Source organism: Budorcas taxicolor, chromosome 7, assembly GCF_023091745.1.
Source record: "Budorcas taxicolor isolate Tak-1 chromosome 7, Takin1.1, whole genome shotgun sequence".
NCBI lineage: Eukaryota > Metazoa > Chordata > Mammalia > Artiodactyla > Bovidae > Budorcas > Budorcas taxicolor.
This window is the reverse complement of record NC_068916.1, coordinates 27,272,094-27,286,777: the sequence shown is the minus strand read 5'-3', so window position 1 is coordinate 27,286,777 and position 14,684 is coordinate 27,272,094. Positions and strand designations below refer to the sequence as shown.

Sequence of the window (14,684 nt, the reverse complement as noted above, 5' to 3'; positions counted from 1 at the left end):
TAAAATGCATCCTGCGCCCCCACTACTTTGAACAGGCAGTTCTACTCCTGGAAATTGAACATAAACATTAGTGTGCAAAAGTATAGGTTACAACAGCATTTACTGTGGTGCTGTTTCCAGTAGAGAAACAGAAACCATCCAAATGCCCATCAGCACACGATTAGTTAATTACGGAATAGCCATAAATGGAGGGCTTCCCTGGTAGCTCAGAAGGTTAAGAATCAGTCTGCAATGCAGGAGACTGGGGTTTGATCCCTGGGTTGTGAAGATCCCCTGGAGGAGAGCATGGGAACCCACTCCAGTATTCTTGCCTGGAGAATCCCCATGGACAGAGGAGCCTGGTACGCTACAGTTCATGGGTTCACAAAGAGTTGGACATGACTGAATGACTGAGCAAAGAACAGCACATAAAATGTCTAGACCCTTTCTAAAAAGAATAAAGTAGATTTATAAGGAAAAACTTTTAAGAGCTGTAACAAGACAACAACAAAAAAAAGCAAGATAATGCATATGGTAAGTAAACTTTTGCTTAAATTTGATGGAATATACAACAAGAGGTTAACAGTTGCAATTTCCAGGAAGTGGAATCACAACATTTTGATTCTCTGCATTTTGTATGTCTGCAACATTTGCTATTTTTATGATACATGCACACTTTTGGAAACAGTAAACAAAAATTGTAACATTAAATGAAACAGCAAAGATCCTCAGTGTTTTCTAAGGCATTGAATGAGTTGAACCAAATTTAGACCACACATTTATAGCCTTAGCAAATTGGTTAATTTCAACTCAGAATGGCTAATTCAGTACACATGACTATTCTGAGCTTATTTATTCTATCAGTCTTTGAACCACCACTTACTGCACACATTTTATGTGCCAGATAGTGTGCTATTCCCCAGGATTCAAGGGAAACAAGGCAGCTAGATTCAAATCCATTGGGGGTGGCAGACACAAAACAGGAGATTATAATCTCACGTGGTAAGCACCATGATGGCGCTAAACTACACAAGTGGATCATCTATGACTACTAACCCAGCATTACGTGGGGGCAAGGAGATGGGAAGGAAGGGGCTTTTTAAAGAGTTGAGGCCTGCAGCATGATTGGTGTTTGCCATCTGAAGAGGTAGATGAAGGAGAGGGAAATTATGGGGGACAGAGAGATAACATATGCAAAGGCTAAAAGGCAAGAGAATATGATAATTTCGGGAAACTATAAAGACTTCAAAGAAGTAGGAGTGGAAAGGAGGGGCCACACTGCAAAGGACCATGTAAAGGATCCAAAGAGCAGTGGGGAAATCACTAGAGGGTTTTGAACAGTGGGGAGAAAAATCACAGTGCGTTTTAATTTTTCAGCCGCATCACGCAGCATGCAGGGACTTAGCCCCCCGATCAAGGACCAAATCCAGGCCCACTGCAGCGGAAGCAGCCTTAACCACTGGACCACCAAGAAAGCCCCTCACAGTGCATTTTAAAACACCACTCTAGATGTGGTACAGGAAATGTTATCAGAGGGAGGAAAGACTCAGGCAGGAAAACTATGAAGCCGGACAAGGGATGATGGCTGTCTGGACCACAAAAACAGCAAGAGATAAACATAATTCAAACTGTGAAGACCTGGCAACTGATCAAGTCTCAACCCTGGGTACACATTAGAACCCATCACCCAAGGTTTAAACTACATTCCCCTCTCAGACCACTCAAACTTGACTTTTTTTCTTTCTTTCTTCCCGCTTCCAAAATGATGGGTAGAAACAGCAAGAGATAAAAAGAATGTCAGGATTAAGTATGAGGTGAGGGATGAGGACGAGCAGGAAACCGGGAAGACAGTCCCATGCCCGTGTGGGTTTGACCAGCCCAGCACAACAGCACATCAATAACCTTAGACCCTCCTGAGACAGCCACCAAGAGTCCTCGTCCCTGCACACTTCACTCTGAAGTCAGCTTTACAGCGAGCATCGGAGACAGCCATAAACAGGGAACTAAGAGCACCGAGTCTGTCATCCGCTGAGCCCCTGGGGAAGTTTCCAAAGACAACTGCGTTAAAGGGCTACAGAGACATACGCATACCTATGGCTGAGTCATGTTAATACGTGGCAGAAAACAAAATTCTACAAAGCAATTATCCTTCAATTAAAAATTAACTTAAAAAAAAAAAAAGAGAGCTACAGGTATCTGGAATCCCTTTATGCAGCTGGGGAAGGCCCATTCGAGTTCCTGTCATCAAGAGAAGAAAGAGACTCTGCCTTTCCTCCTCACCAGGAGTGCAGAAGGAAAGTGATGATACCCACAGGGGATGCAGACGGGCAGAAACAGGTGGCATTTGGACTAAATCAGCTCATGAAAGAAAGCAGCAGAGCAAGAATTCCCAACCAGGTTCTTGGTGGTTGATTTTAGTTAAGAGAAACATTTTTATAAACTGCCTTTTCATATTTGTATACTCTGTCTCCTTTTTCCTTTAAAAAAAAAAAAAAGTTCCCTTTGAAAAATTCCAGGTCGAATACAAAGAAACTAAATGAAACTGCGGTTTGTCCTCACAGGCAAGGCACCCAGAAGGGTCAGGGCCAAGCCGAAGTAGCCCCATGCAAGTGAGGGGCCAAGAGAAGTGTGTGCACCAGGAGGGGACCAAGCTTTGTTCTGTTCATGTTTGAGGAGTCCTGGAGGCACACTGAGGAAATGCTCTGCTTCCTCCTTAAACTCTGGACTCAACTGCTGAACTCAAATTCCAACAAGTGGGATTCCCAGCTGATTCTAACATCACCCAGAGAAGCCACTCGTTCCCACTTAGCAGCCCCACTCTACGGAGACAAATAAAAATGAAGAGCAGAAAGAGAAAGAACGCTAGGTGCAGAGGCCGGCATGACTGTGGAAGAGCAGACTTCAAACCAAAACCTGAATTCGAAAACAGCACCAACAGCAAAGTACAGCACAATATTAAAGACACCACAGTGCCAACTGCCACCCCCTTGGGCAAAGCCAAGATGGACCTGAAAGTCAGTTCAGGGAAAGAAAAGACCCTGAATTCACACAAATCTTTTTTCATACAAGACTGTATTTACTATGGGTACATACACACGTGTAACGGAAGTTTCTAATCAAAAGTTCCACTGGCATTCAAAACAGCATGTGCAAAGAGTGAATCTTAATGCAACTTATGGACTTCAGTTACTACTGATGTGCCCGTATTGGCTCACCAATTTTAAGAGGTACCCCACTAAGGCAGGGTGTTAATATAGGAAACTTAGGAGTTCAGAATAAGCCACCCCAGAATCGGCCAATCCGACAAGTTCTTTGGCTTTACTTTGAGCTACAGATAATTAAGGCCCAGAAGACTCAGGAAAAGATTTCTAACTCCCCTTAACAGCCCAAAAGAAATTAGAAAGGGACCTGTACCACGAGTTATCACCAGTGAAAACTTTTTTATATCTGACTTATCTGCATGAGAGGGAAAATATCTGCTTACCGAACACTTGCTCTGCTCACATTCCTAGCAACTATCCTCCTCCTTTTTGAAGCCCCGGGCTCCTATCCCTTTACTTAGCTCAGGATGGTGTTTAAGCCTCAACTGCCTGCTGCCTTTGGGTCTCATATCTTTATTCCTCCCCCTCATAAAAAATTAAAATTTGTTTTTCTCCTGCTAATCTGTTGTATATTGGCTAATTATTAGGCCAGCCAAAGAACATAGAAGGGAAGAATAAAAAAATTTCCTCTCCTACAGTTTCACCCTAAAACTGTTCTAGTTCAGTTGAGTTGCTCAGTTGTGTCCGACTCTTTGCGACCCCATGAATCGCAGCACGCCAGGCTTCCCTGTCCATCCCCAACTCCCGGAGTTGACTCAGACTCACATCTATCGAGTCCGTGATGCCATCCAGCCATCTCATCCTCTGTCCTCCCCTTCTCCTCCTGCCCCCAATCCCATCCAGCATCAGTCTTTTCCAATGAGTCAGCTCTTCTCATGAGGTGGCCAAAGTACTAGAGCTTCAGCTTTAGCATCATTCCTTCCAAAGAAATCCCAGGGCTGATCTCCTTGCAGTCCAAGCGACTCTCAAGAGTCTTCTCCAACACCACAGTTCAAAAGTATCAGTTCTTCAGTGGTCAGCTTTCTTCACAGTCCAACTCTCACATCCATACATGACCACAGGAAAAACCATAGCCTTGACTAGATGGACCTTTGTTGGCAAAGTAATATCTATGCTTTTCAAAATGCTATCTAGGTTGGTCATAACTTTTCTTCCAAGGAGTAAGCGTCTTTTAATTTCATGGCTGCAGTCACCGTCTGCAGTGATTTTGGAGCCCCCAAAAATAAAGTCTGACACTGTTTCCACTGTTTCCCTATTTATTTCCCATGTAGTGATGGGACCAGATGCCAGGATCTTCATTTTCTGAATGTTGAGCTTTAAGCCAACTTTTTCACTCTCCACTTTTCACTTTCATCAAGAGGCTTTTTAGTTCCTCTTCACTTTGTGCCATAAGGGTGGTGTCATCTGCATATCTGAGGTTATTGGTATTTCTCCCAGCAATCTTGATTCCAGCTTGTGCTTCTTCCAGCCCAGCGTTTCTCATGATGTACTCTGCATATAAGTTAAATAAGCAGGCTGACAATATACAGTCTTGACATACTCCTTTTCCTATTTGGAACCAGTCTGTTGTTTCATGTCCAGTTCTAACTGTTGCATCCTGACCTGCATATAGGTTTGTCAAGAGGCAGGTCAGGTGGTCTGGTATTCCCATCTCTTTCAGAATTTTCCACAGTTTATTGTGATCCACACAGTCAAAGGCTTTGGCGTAGTCAAGAAAGCAGAAATAGATGTTTTTCTGGAACTCTCTTGCTTTTTCCATGATCCAGCAGATGTTGGCAAGTTGATCTCTGGCTCCTCTGCCTTTCCTAAAACCAGCTTGAACATCAGGGATTTCACGGTTCACGTATTGCTGAAGCCTGGCTTGGAGGATTTTGAGCATTACTTTACTAGCATGTGAGATGAGTGCAATTGTGCGGTAGTTTGAGCATTCTTTTGCATTGCCTTTCTTTGGGATTGGAATGAAAACTGACCTTTTCCAGTCCTGTGGCCACTGCTGAGTTTTCCAAACTTGCGGGCATATTGAGTGCAGAACTTTCACAGCATCATCTTTCAGGATTTGAAAGAGCTCAACTGGAATTCCATTACCTCCACTAGCTTTGTTCATAGTGATGCTTTCTAAGGCCCACTTGACATCACATTCCAGGATGTCTGGCTCTAGATGAGTGATCACACCATCGTGATTATCCAGGTTGTGAAGATCTTTTTTGTACAGTTCTTCTGCATATTCTTGCCACCTCTTCTTAGTATCTTCTGCTTCTGTTAGGTCCATACCATTTCTGTCCTTTATCGAGCCCATCTTTGCATGAAATTTCCCCTTGGTATCTCTAAAACTGTTCTAAAATATAGTCTATTAATTGAAAAAACAAAAACAACATAGCTGTCCCTCATTATCCATGAGAGATTGATTCAGGACCCCCATGGATTCCAAAACCTATGGATGCTCAAGCACCTTATACAGAGTGGTGGAGAACAGTCAGCACTCCATACCTGCAGATGTGAGCCCTGCAGATGGGGAATGAGCTGATTTAAAATAAAGTTGGCATGGCATCGGTCACTATTCTCTACATTGCTAAGATGAACTTCACTTAGCACACTACTTTTGGAAGCAGTATTTTCTCTGTTCAAGGATTTTTTCTGTTCAGTTTTTGATTGTATACAATAAACCCTGAGCCTAACTTATAGCCAAAACAGTTAAAGGAAACGTTCTTCCTGCTTTGCACAGAGGCAGTCTCTTGGCTAACAGTAACCCTGCATCCAATTCAGGGCTCTCCTGGAGAGTCTGCCCTTCCCCAATTCCCCAGAGCAACCACTGATTCAGGAGGAAAAAAAAAAAACAAAAAAAACCCACTGAGGCTCAGCAGCACATGGTTCTAAAAATCAAGCAGGTACTAAGGTTTACCCCTGTGTGTAAGCATGTTAAATGATTGACTCATTTAACCCTTATGATAACCCAAGAGGTAAGCACACCTGGCCTCCCCTTTCTACAAAAGACAAAGCACACTAAGGCAAAGTAACTACCTGGGGCAGAGCTGGGTTAACATTTCAGGATATTCCTATAGCTTCAGGCCAAGTATCTCAGGCGGAAGACCAAAAGGGATGTTCAGGGTAAACTGGAAGATCCAGACTAAGCCAGTTCTTTACTCTCTCCTCCTCCAGAGCCTGGCCCTCATCTATCGACAGCTCAGGGTGGCCCAGCCCAGCTCCAGTCAGTGCCTACACCTGCTCACAGAACTAGTTGAGACAGAGACAGGGGAGGCAGAATTAGCCTAAAAGCTTCATCAGACTGCCAAGGAACTGAAGCCTAGGCCCTATGAGAGCTGCTGCTGATACCACTCCCTCTGAACCAAGAATGCCAACCTACTAACATCCCCTCCCTGCCCCTAAAACAACTTGGAGGTGGGGGAGGAGCATATGGTTTATTTTTAGCATAGATATTCCTTTCTCTTTGCTTAATTTTTGGAGACTTGGGTGTTCACAGATCAGCTGGAGATGAAAGTGTTCATAGATTGCTTACGCTACAACAGTACAGAGTTCCTTTCCCTTTAAAATCACCCTGCTATTGAAGGCAAAATATGGAAAAGAGTACTAGTTTAGGACTACAGCTTAGAGATAGTCACAGCCCCCAAGAAGCTCCAGTATCAGCAAGGGGGCGCTGGCTGCCTCCTTGGGTGTCATTACAGTAGGTATTTGTGTCCCGGACTCTGTACTTACATCTGCCCAGATGCTCCATGCTTCTCTTGCTTTCTCTACAGTTTCTTCATAGTCAGCCATGCTGGCCTAAATAAATATTTGGAGGGAGACAAAGGGAAAAGGGCAGTGATGATATCCTAAGAACATAGACTTTTGGAAAAGAATTGTAAAATCCCCAGTGACCCTAAGATTTGTGTTTTAAAATGATTATCACGGCTTACACTTCCCAAAACTTGCTGGAATTTGCTAAGTTAGAATCTGTACTTTTTAAAACCTTGCCTTTCAAAGCAAGGTCCAGGAGCCTCATCTGTGAGCAATACCTGAAGTATATTAGAAATTCAGAACCTCAGGCTACAACCTAGATTCAAGAGGTCAGAACATTCACCTTAACCCAAGTTCCCTGGTGATCCAGAAACACAGACCTCAGTGGAACCCCTCTTGGGCAGTCCTTTCTAGGGGTCTCCTTTTCCAGGGCACATATACTCTCACAGAGTACAGGGTCTCCCCGAGAAATTTTTTTTTCCAGCTGGGCAGTGTAGCATGCAGGAGCTAAGATCCCGGACCAGGATCAAACACGTGTTCCCAGCAACTGAAGCCCAATATCTTAACCACTGAACCTGCAGGAAAGTCCCTCCCCCAGACATTCTTAAAAGTTAAAAGGAAACATTCTTTGACTTTGTAAATTTGTATTACTCAGTGGTCACTGGCACAAACTCCCTAAGGGCATTTTGCATGTAAAGGAAAAAAAAAAAAAAAGCACGTACCTGTCTGACTCTGGCAATGGGCTCATTGTTAGCAGGACAATAGGTGGTGATAACCTAAAACAAAAAGACGATCTACATAAATAGAAAATGGGGGGCAGACCAAACGGAGGAAGGTAAAAAGGAAGGTGGGGCAAGGGCGGGAGCTAAGATACAATAACCAAACTCAGAACCTTTACATTGGTGGTGGTGGTGGTTTAGTGGCTAAGTCGTGTCCGACTCTTCCGACCCCACGGACTGTAGCCCGCCAGGATGCTCTGTCCATGGGATTCTCCAGGTGAGAATACTGCAGTGGGTTGCCATTTCCTTCTCCATTAACTTGTTACAAACAGGAGACTAGAGTTTTCACTTTTGACCTTAACACTCAGAACAACTTTTTCACCAAAACCCACCCTCGCCATCTAAATGTTAGGCATCTACACAAAAGCCTAAAAGTAATGTTATTTTGCCTCTTCTTCCATTAACAGGCCAAAGTTACAAGTTTTAGGGACCTCCCTATAGCTCAAATGGTAAAGAATCTGCCTGCAATGCAGGAGACCTGGCTCAGGAAGATCCCCTGGAGAAAGGAACGGCAATCGGCTCCACTATTCTCACGTGGAGAATCTCACGGACAGTGGACCCCGGCGAGCTACAGTCCGTAGGGCCGCAAAAGAGTCCGACACGACTGAGCAAACACACTCGCAGTTACGTTTAGCTTATTCCCTCTCTCCATAACTCTGCCCACCCTCTGGTCAGAGGTGAAAAGGCCAAGGCTAGACAACCATGGGAAAGGTGTGTGTCCACATGAACTGGAGGGATAAATTAGGGGGAAAAAAAACCCAACACCCAGGTATAGCTTTAAAAAAGGCTTTCAGGAAAGGGTATTTTATCCATGAACCTAATAACTGGATACCACAGAAAAAAAAAAAAACAAAACAGGATAAAACCACCAATGGGGGATTGGGAACAATTAAAACCACCTGCACTTCCTACAGCCACAGATAACTAAAAGATGCTTTTCCTCCAACAAAGCAGGTTCATTCAACAAACTGTTGGGATGTTATATAACGTTTTCTTGTAAGTTTTCTTTCCTACGCAGCCCTCAAAAAAAATCCAAGTAGTAACAACCTTATCTTTCCATCCTAGTCTATAAAACATTTTATTGAACATTAACTGAGAGTCAAGCTACTGTCAGGGTCTGGAAATAGAGAAATGCTGAAAATCTGGCCCTCAAGGAAGCTCTGAGCCCAATGACTGAAAAACAGAATTTCAGCAACTTCGAGCTTGCATTCCAGAGGATTTCAAAAGATAATATAATACTATAGAACATTACCTGTGGCGCACGTCACATGTGAGGAGCCACAGTCAAGTAGAAAAGTCAGATGATTTCCACCGCCAAGTGTGTGGCATTTCGTACGACAGAGTGCAGAACTGTGCCGTGCGGTTTTAAGTACGCTTGGGAAGTTCAACCCCTTTCTGCTCCAAAATGAACTCGATTCTCGGTAACACGCAGGACCTAATATCTAGTGGTACTTCTAGTGGTTCTACTTGAGAAAACGTTTACTGTGGACTTCAAAACTTCCCACCCAGTATAAGCCGACAGCGTCCGCGGGGATTAGGGCTGGGCAGCGCCTGTCCGGCCTCCCAGAGCGAAGAGAGGCCGCAAGGATTTGCCCAAGTCGTGCATACCTCTCCCCGGCCTCCCCAGCTTCCATTATACACGCCGTCGTTCTCCTCGCGGAGCCCCAGCTCCTTCAGCCAAGCATACTGAGGCTGATTGATGAGCAGAGTGGACATGAAGGCGGCAGGCCTGGTCCAAGGTCCGGAGAACTTGCTCTTCCTTGCAACGCGCACGCAGAGCAGACCGGGAACGCGCCACATACTGAGTCAGGGATGCGAAGAGCGCCTGCGGCCCGAGGAACAACTGAAACGGGGCCCCGCCCCTCACCCGGAGGAGCCCATTGGGTAGGCCCGGCCCCGCCCTCGAGCACGCCCCCCGCCGTCGCCCTGCTTTGCTGGATCTTGCGCGGGAGCCGGGAGCTGCGGCCTGGAGGTCAACTGGGGCCTGGAAAACAATGAGGGTGAAACACGAAGGAAGTGAGCAGGCTACTGCCATCTAGTGAAAGACGGCGGGAACAGCGGCACCAGCTAGGAACTTTTTCCAGCAAAAGATTGGCTCTAAAATACAGCGAGAGAAGGCCTCTCAGGCTGTAATGTGCATGTGATCTCACCTAGCTATAGTGTTAAATGCACATTGTGATTCTGTAGGTCTGGACTGAGGTCTGAGAGTCGGTATTTTTAACCAGTTCCGGTGGAAAGGAGAGGATTGTTCCCGCCCCTTTATTACTTTACAAATTAGTTTTCTAATTAATGAAAAATGGTAAATTGTGGTTCAGTTCAGTTCAGTCGCTCAGTCGTGTCCGACTCTTTGCGACCCCATGAATCGCAGCACGCCAGGCCTCCCTGTCCATCACCAACTCCCGGAGCTCACTCAGACTCAAGTCCATCGAGTCCGTGATGCCATCCACCCATCTCATCCTCGGTCGGCCCCTTCTCCTCTTGCCCCCAATCCCTCCCAGCATCAGAGTCTTTTCCAATGAGTCAACTCTTCGCATGAGGTGGCCAAAGTACTGGAGCTTCAGCCTTAGCATCATTCCTTCCAAAGAAATCCCAGGGTTGATCTCCTTCAGAATGGACTGGTTGGATCTCCTTGCAGTCCAAGGGACTCTCAAGAGTCTTCTCCAACACCACAGCTCAAAAGCATCAATTCTTCGGCGCTCAGCCTTCTTCACAGTCCAACTCTCACATCATACATGACCACAGGAAAAACCATAGCCTTGACTAGACGGACCTTAGTCAGCAAAGTAATGTCTCTGCTTTTCAATATGCTAGCTAAGTTGGTCATAACTTTCCTTCCAAGGAGTAAGCATCTTTTAATTTCATGGCTGCAGTCACCATCTGCAGTGATTTTGGAGCCCCCCAAAATAAAGTCTGACACTGTTTCCACTGTTTCCCCATCTATTTCCCAAAATTGTGGTAGCTCCCTCCAAATATTCTGTGTGGGTATATTCTTGCTTTTGAAGGACAAAGACAGTTTTGATCAATTTCCTTTTTTCTCCATTTCTTCTCTCTTCCTGCAATATTCTTGCCATCCCCACCATCCCATCTGCCACCCCTGATAACACAATAACTAGGCCTGTCCTATTAAGGGAAATGGCAACATCTCAATCAGCATGATTTGGGCAGAAGTTTTAAATATACACATATTCTCAAATCCTTGCATAAATAAGGTGATTCCAAACCTACTTTCCCAAAATATTACTTCTCCGTACTTGCCTTGTGGCCTTCCACATGGCAAGCAGACAGTTGAGAGTCACATGTTCCTTTACAAAGCCTGTGTTTTCCTCTCATGGTGCCTTTGCCCTACTGTTCCCTCCACCTGTAAAACCTTTCCTTCCATCTCTGCATTCAAGCTTTATCTGTTCGACCCTTAGAACATAAATGGTTTCAACAAATCATGTTGAAATAGGCACGTATCAAGCCATCTACCAGAAACTGTGGTAAGTGCTGGATATCTGAATGGTGTTTCCACTTGAAAATGTTATACTTTTCCCCCATTAAGGCAAGGACCGCCTCTGACTCATCCTTGCATGACTCCACAATTCCCAGCATCCTACCAGGCTCACATTCATTTACATCATTGGGAAAAAAATGAACCTATAAACACACCTCAGCAGTACTAAGCGAGGATACCCCGTTCAGCATCGGTAATCTGTATCAACAACCCAACTACTTCTGTCCATCCACTCCTAGGACTGATGCACTAATTTCCTTCATTTCAATTCTCATTTTAATAGAGAATTTAATTCTCCTCGCTTTCTGGCTGCCAGTAAGATTCTTTGTACATGTATCCCAACATCACATCCTTCCATTCTTTTCCCCTCCATTTGATTCAAAAAATGAGAAGACATTTACAGATGCACTAAATTTTAGAAGCCACACATGACGCTCTCAAGGAATGTCAACTTCCATCTCTTCACTAAGTTGAAAAGAGAGGTTCATGGTGATCTCCCTCTAAGCAAGTTTTGGGACGATAGACACTAGCAACTGCCTATATGGAAAACAGGGATTACATCTCTCTTTCACCTTCTTTTTTCAAAACTTATTTAGCCTGTCAATAGGAGGTCAGGAAAAATCACCAACAATGAATTTTGATGGGGCAAAGCGGGAAAATATAGAATTAAATGAATCCTGTGAAGGCACATTTCACACTTGAAACAGAATTAAATGGATTGTACATGAAAGCATATATAAAAACTGCAAAGCCCTATAGAAATTCAAAAGTCAGGATACCTTGAACTAATTTTGTATTAAAACTGGAGGAGTTAGCAGATGGCAAATTCTACTTTTCAAATGACTTATCAAAGGCCTCAGAGAGTGGTTAAAGCAAAGACTCTGGAGTCACAGCATAAGTACAAATGACCTGTGCTTGGGAAATCCTCTGAATAATAGCTGTCTTTATTCTTCAAAGATAGTTGGCCAGAAGGCAGAGTGATATGAACATGCATGCTTGCCCCAAGGCAGCGGTAAATTGGAGAAATCACCACCAACCAGAATATAATTTCAGCATCTGATTTTTCAGAGCATGAGTGAGTGGCACTTACTATTGCTCTGGGCATACTCAGATTAATCAAGCTCACCAAAATATCAAAATACGCTGTTGCAACTAACATGCTGGCTTATTATTTAATGGGGAAAATTATTTTCAGAAAGGACCAACCATTCAGTATGTAGTGCTCTAAATACTGCGTTCTCTCCCAGGATACATTCTACCTATCCGGTGGTTTAATGAGCCCAGTGTCAGAAGAAGAGTTATTGATTAATAATATTTGATTCCAGCATTCAATGGTATCAGGCTACTACAGTCTCTCAAATGTCCAAATTAACCTATAGAGTCAATGCAATCCCAATCAAAATACTAGAATTGCCAAGCATATTTTAAAGTTTAAATGGAAAGGCAAATGAGCTAGAATAGTCAAAACAGTTTTAAGGAAGAAAAAAAAAAAAAGAACAAATTTACATTACCTGATTTTAACAATTATTTTAACAATTTTACAATTGTTATAAAGCTACAATAATCACGAAAATGTCACACTGGTATAAAGACAGACATAAAGATCAATGGATCAGAAAGAGGGTACTAAAAAATAAACTTTCACATGTATAGTCAATTTTCAATGAAGGTGTCAAAGAAATCAAAAGAGAAAGAATAGTTTTTTCAACAAAGATGCTATATTATTTGGATAGTCAGGTGCAAAAAAAAAGAAAGAAACTTGACTTCTACTTCATGCTATATATAAGAATTAAGTTAATATGAACCATAGACTTACAAGTAAGAACTAAAACTCTAAAACATCAGTGGAAAATATTGGAGAAAATCTTTAGTGTGAGGGGCTGTCCTATGCATTATATGATATTTAGCTGCATCCCATACCACACAGTATAATGTTAATAACAGCATGAAAATGTACTCCTACCTCACACTACACACAAGAACCCATTCAAGGGAACTGTAATTCTATGCAAAAGAAGTAAAATATCAGTTGTCTAAGAGGAGACCTTAGACAGCCTAATAGACCTGTCTATTAGGAGACCTGGAGTCAGGACTACTACTACTGCTGCTAAGTCACTTCAGTCGTGTCCGACTCTGTGCGACCCCAGAGAAGGCAGCCCACCAGGCTCCCCTGTCCCTGGGATTCTCCAGGCAAGAACACTGGAGTGGGTTGCCATTTCCGTCTCCAGGAGTCAGGACAGATGTCTGCAATAGCTTAGCTATGTAATCTCCCTTCAGTTACCAAAATAAAATGGGCCCAAGTGACTTCTAAGTTCCTTTATAGGTACTAAATTCATATTTCAAAAATATAAATTCATTTTTTCCCATACAGTCTATACTAAGGAAATAATAAAAGAAGTTTGTAAAAAGACATGTTCATTGCAAAACTGGCTACACTTTAAATGTACACTATCAGAAACTAAATAAATGATGCTGCCTCCATGCAGTGGAAAAACTGGGAAGTCATTAAAAAGGAGCTAGATCTTTATATTTTGGTCTAGAAAAGCGTCCTGGATAAACAGCTATATTGTTTCTTTTTGAAAGGAGATTACAGAATAGTAAAAAGGTACAAACAATAAGATCCCCTTTATGCCAAATTGGCAACCCACTCCAGTATTCTTGCCTGGAAAATCCCATGGATGGAGGATCCTGGTAGGCTAAAATCCATGGGGTTGCAAAGAGCTGGACACGAGTGAGCGACTTCACTTCACTTTTGCCGAAAAAAATTCAATTAATATTTCTTCACCATGTTTACATACAAGAAATCACTGGACTGGGCACCAGTAGAAAAAAGTGAATAAAATAGACATTTTGGTGGGGAATTCAGACAAAAAAATTAAACACATAGGCATATGACTATTGAAGCCATGAAGGAATCAAAAGGGTGCGAGAGTGACTGTAAAGAAAGGACCCTGTTTTAGTGAGAGTGCTTGAAGAAGACCTTGGTGGGAAGGGCACATTTAATCAGAATTCTGAATCATGTGAGAGCATAATCTCCGGAAGAATAGGGTGTGGGGTACTGGAGGGTCTGCAGGCCGAGGGAACAGTAACTGCCCCGCCCTTGGGCCGGGAAAGGACCAAGGGTGCCTGAGGAACAACGTGAGAGGCGCCAGCGTGGCTGGAGAGCAGGAGAGGGGACCCCAGCCTGAAGCACACACCTCCAGCTCTGTCGGCTGTGGTGAGGTCTGAGCCGGGCGGCGACTTCACGTTCCGCCTGGAAGGCTCCCCAGGAAGCTCCTTGCAGTGGATCACACAGGAGCAAGACTGGAAGCAGAAAGGCCGGCCTGGAGCATCCAGGCGAGGACTGTGAGACCGAGGGAGGAACCCCTCACGGCTGCCATGCGTGCACATCTTTAGGCTTGAAGAGAGCAGGTCAGAAGCGAAGGCGCCAGGGTGGTGAGGCAGCACAAGTGAGCAGTTTGCAATGATGACGCAACATCAGCGAGTCTCGACTCAGGCGGCCCGGGCGAGAGAGGCCCCCTCGCGGGGGCGCCCGAGCACCCACCGCCCGCCGCCCCGCCGGAAGTGCCCTCCCGGCCCGCCGCGCCGCGCCGGGGGAAG

The 14,684-nt window shown here is 44.2% G+C and overlaps 1 protein-coding gene across 1 annotated transcript in view; it reads right to left on the bottom strand.

Moving 5' to 3' along the window:
* Positions 1 to 9,410, bottom strand: part of ALDH7A1 (aldehyde dehydrogenase 7 family member A1) — a 39,029-nt gene extending 29,619 nt beyond the window's left edge. The window contains exons 1-3 of the mRNA XM_052642903.1: positions 9,200 to 9,410; positions 7,535 to 7,588; positions 6,792 to 6,857 (exon numbers count right to left, since the gene is read on the bottom strand). Coding sequence (XP_052498863.1) covers positions 6,792 to 6,857; positions 7,535 to 7,588; positions 9,200 to 9,391 — 312 coding nt within the window. The 5' untranslated portion in view covers positions 9,392 to 9,410. The remainder of the gene's footprint in view (positions 1 to 6,791; positions 6,858 to 7,534; positions 7,589 to 9,199) is intronic.
* Positions 9,411 to 14,684: the final 5,274 nt, after the last annotated feature.